Source organism: Aplysia californica, unplaced genomic scaffold (genome assembly GCF_000002075.1).
Source record: "Aplysia californica isolate F4 #8 unplaced genomic scaffold, AplCal3.0 scaffold00701, whole genome shotgun sequence".
In the NCBI taxonomy this organism is placed as follows: domain Eukaryota; kingdom Metazoa; phylum Mollusca; class Gastropoda; order Aplysiida; family Aplysiidae; genus Aplysia; species Aplysia californica.
Genome location: NW_004797971.1, coordinates 339129 through 341736, shown reverse-complemented (window position 1 = coordinate 341736; position 2608 = coordinate 339129). Strand labels below are relative to the sequence as shown.

At 36.2% G+C, this 2608-nt stretch overlaps 1 protein-coding gene across 1 annotated transcript in view; it reads left to right on the top strand.

Moving 5' to 3' along the window:
* LOC101853195 (multidrug resistance-associated protein 5) overlaps nt 1-2608 on the top strand; it is a gene marked incomplete in the record, with an annotated part of 48079 nt that overhangs the window by 19305 nt on the left and 26166 nt on the right. The window contains 3 exon segments of the mRNA XM_035972473.1: nt 6-145; nt 643-714; nt 1348-1472. Of these exon segments, the coding sequence (XP_035828366.1) occupies nt 6-145; nt 643-714; nt 1348-1472 (337 nt within the window).

Below are 2608 nucleotides of genomic sequence, written 5' to 3'. Positions count from 1 at the left end.
CCCAGAGATAAATGGGAACCAGAAAAAGAAGAAACAAGGAAAACAAACAGAAGAAGAAGAATCTTTGAGACCTGCGAATGAAGAAGACTGTAATCAGATTTACACAGCCCCAGCACTTCGTGGTGTCAGTTTTACCCTGAAGAAGGTAAGTTCGTTATCTTTGTTTTCAGAGCTGTCAAAGTGTGGATGTCTGTTTCATGTTCTGAGAATAAAAAATGCTTGAAAAATGTTATTACGTTTTGTTTGTTTCATTTCCGTTGTTGTTTTTAAAAAAAATTTTGTCAGTCCTTTGTTACTTTAAACATTGCAACAGCGATCTAAAAGTGTCTTTTATTTTAAAATGAGTTCAGTGCTGTTTTCCAAAGTATAAAGTCAGACTCCAAATTTTCAAGGTCCCACCTCTTATATGAGCTTTCTGTGTTGAAAATTGTATTCAACACAAACTTTTCCATACCATTTCAAGTGATAAGCAATAAAGATATGCTCTTTAGAATTAATTTCATGTATGCTACCTTTACTACTATACTATATTATGTTTACAGGGATATAGAATCATGTTTTAAGAAGTTATATTTTCATCATGGCTTTGTAGAGCAAATATGTTCCAAACTGATCCGATAACTGTAACCTGTTTTCTTTCAGGGTGAAGTTCTTGGCATCTGTGGCCATGTTGGATGTGGCAAAAGTTCCCTCATTAATGCACTTCTGGGAAGGGTTAGTTGCAGTTTTTTCCTTTTGTGATTTCAGTGTCAGTCTTTGTCTTTCTCTTGCACTCATTGTAGTCACCATTCTCTTTCCTTCCTTTGGCTGAATTGATGTAACAAGCTATAAAGGTCATCATCACTGTACATAACCTCTAGTGGTTTTGTTTTCATTAGGAAATAGTTCCTTTGGCGATGATCATGTTCATTTTTTTTAAAAATTAAATTATTTATTATAGTTTCAAGCAGCCTTTTAGGCAACTACTCTCTTAAGTAGGCCCTACATCTTTTGGAAAGTTTTGATGTCGGTTAATTAGAAGAGTAAATCAAGCTTGACAATTGAAATAGTTAAATAGTAAGATCGGACATATTCTGAAAAACGAGAAATTCTTTTGTCTTACTTTAATCCTGCAGGTTGTTTAGATAAACATTATATACCACATAAAGAAAAAGTAAACAATAATAAAGAATCATTTTCTATAACATGACATTTAAGTGCTTTGGTGTGAAGTCTATAGATGTGTTAGAGGTAGTGAGTGAGTGGGTCTGGAGAAGAAAAGGGGAACAACGTGCAGGGAGTATGGAGTAGGTAAAGGACAAAAGTGTTGATCATAACTTATCTTCTCAATGCGTTTTCTAAATCCAGATGGATGTCTCAGCCGGTGCATTGGCTGTGTCTGGAAGTATTGCCTACGTGTCACAACAGTCCTGGATCACAAATGATTCCGTGAGGAACAATATTTTGCTCTACCAGGAATATGACCGTTGCAGGTAATAACTTTTCTTTTGCTCTAAATTATGTATTATATAGATTATCAACAAACGAGCTTAACTAAATTACTGAAAATTTGTTTGAAACTTGGTTAATGAGAGAATTTTCCCTCCAAATACTGTCTAAATGCTGGAAAATTGTTCCCTTTTTTATGCTACATCATCTGATGCAAATCACATGTGACAGATTTTGTTGGAAAGGACTAACATCTGATATACTTTGTCACATTTTTAAGTATACACATTTTGAAGCTCAATAAAACAAAATCTATGCTACCAATTACTTTCAAATTTACACACTGATTACATGATATACCTGTCGCTGGTGAGCTGCTTTCAGATTTCTGAACGCGTGAGTGGTTTTGTAACTGCATGCGTGTTACATGTTTCGTGTTTTTTGAAAATTAATCATGATACGGCAATGATTTGTTTAAAAAAGAAGCACACATCAAAGCTTTGCCATTTTTGTAACAATTGGCCAGTAATAAAACTAAACTTGTCTACATTTCATGATGTCACGCCGTACGAGAAAATGTGCGAAATCAGCTCGTGGAATGATCCGCGGGGGGGGTGGGCGGGCTCCGTATCTACTGTTGCGAGACGTTTTAATTTAACACGAAGACCAGTGTACACAACAATGGATCGTGAGAAAACGCCAAAATCAGGAAAGGATCGACACCGCCAACGTGGGAGAAGAAAAACTACTCCTAGAGAGGATCTTTTTATACGCCTGTCGCATCTATTGAATCGTTTCAAAACGGCAAGAAGAACCAGAGATGAGTTGAACAGCATACGACAACCCCAGCCTCAGACACTTCCTCAACTTGAGAGAGCATCGCATGAAGAGTGGAATAACATCCCCCAAGAGACAGTGCAGCGATTGATTGATTCAAGGCGGCGACAATGTCAGGCCGTCATCAACGCTACTGATCATGTTACTTTTGTAGAACACCCCCACACTCTTGTAAGTCTTGAATAAACCTGTTATGTCAACATTCCGTATCGTTATTGCTTTTTTCGTTTTTAAAATTGATTGAACTCGTATTCCTGAAATTTTAAAGAATATCGACTCATTGTGAAACTAGCTGTTTTCATTTTAACACAGTGTATACTTAAAAATGTGACAGAGTATATAT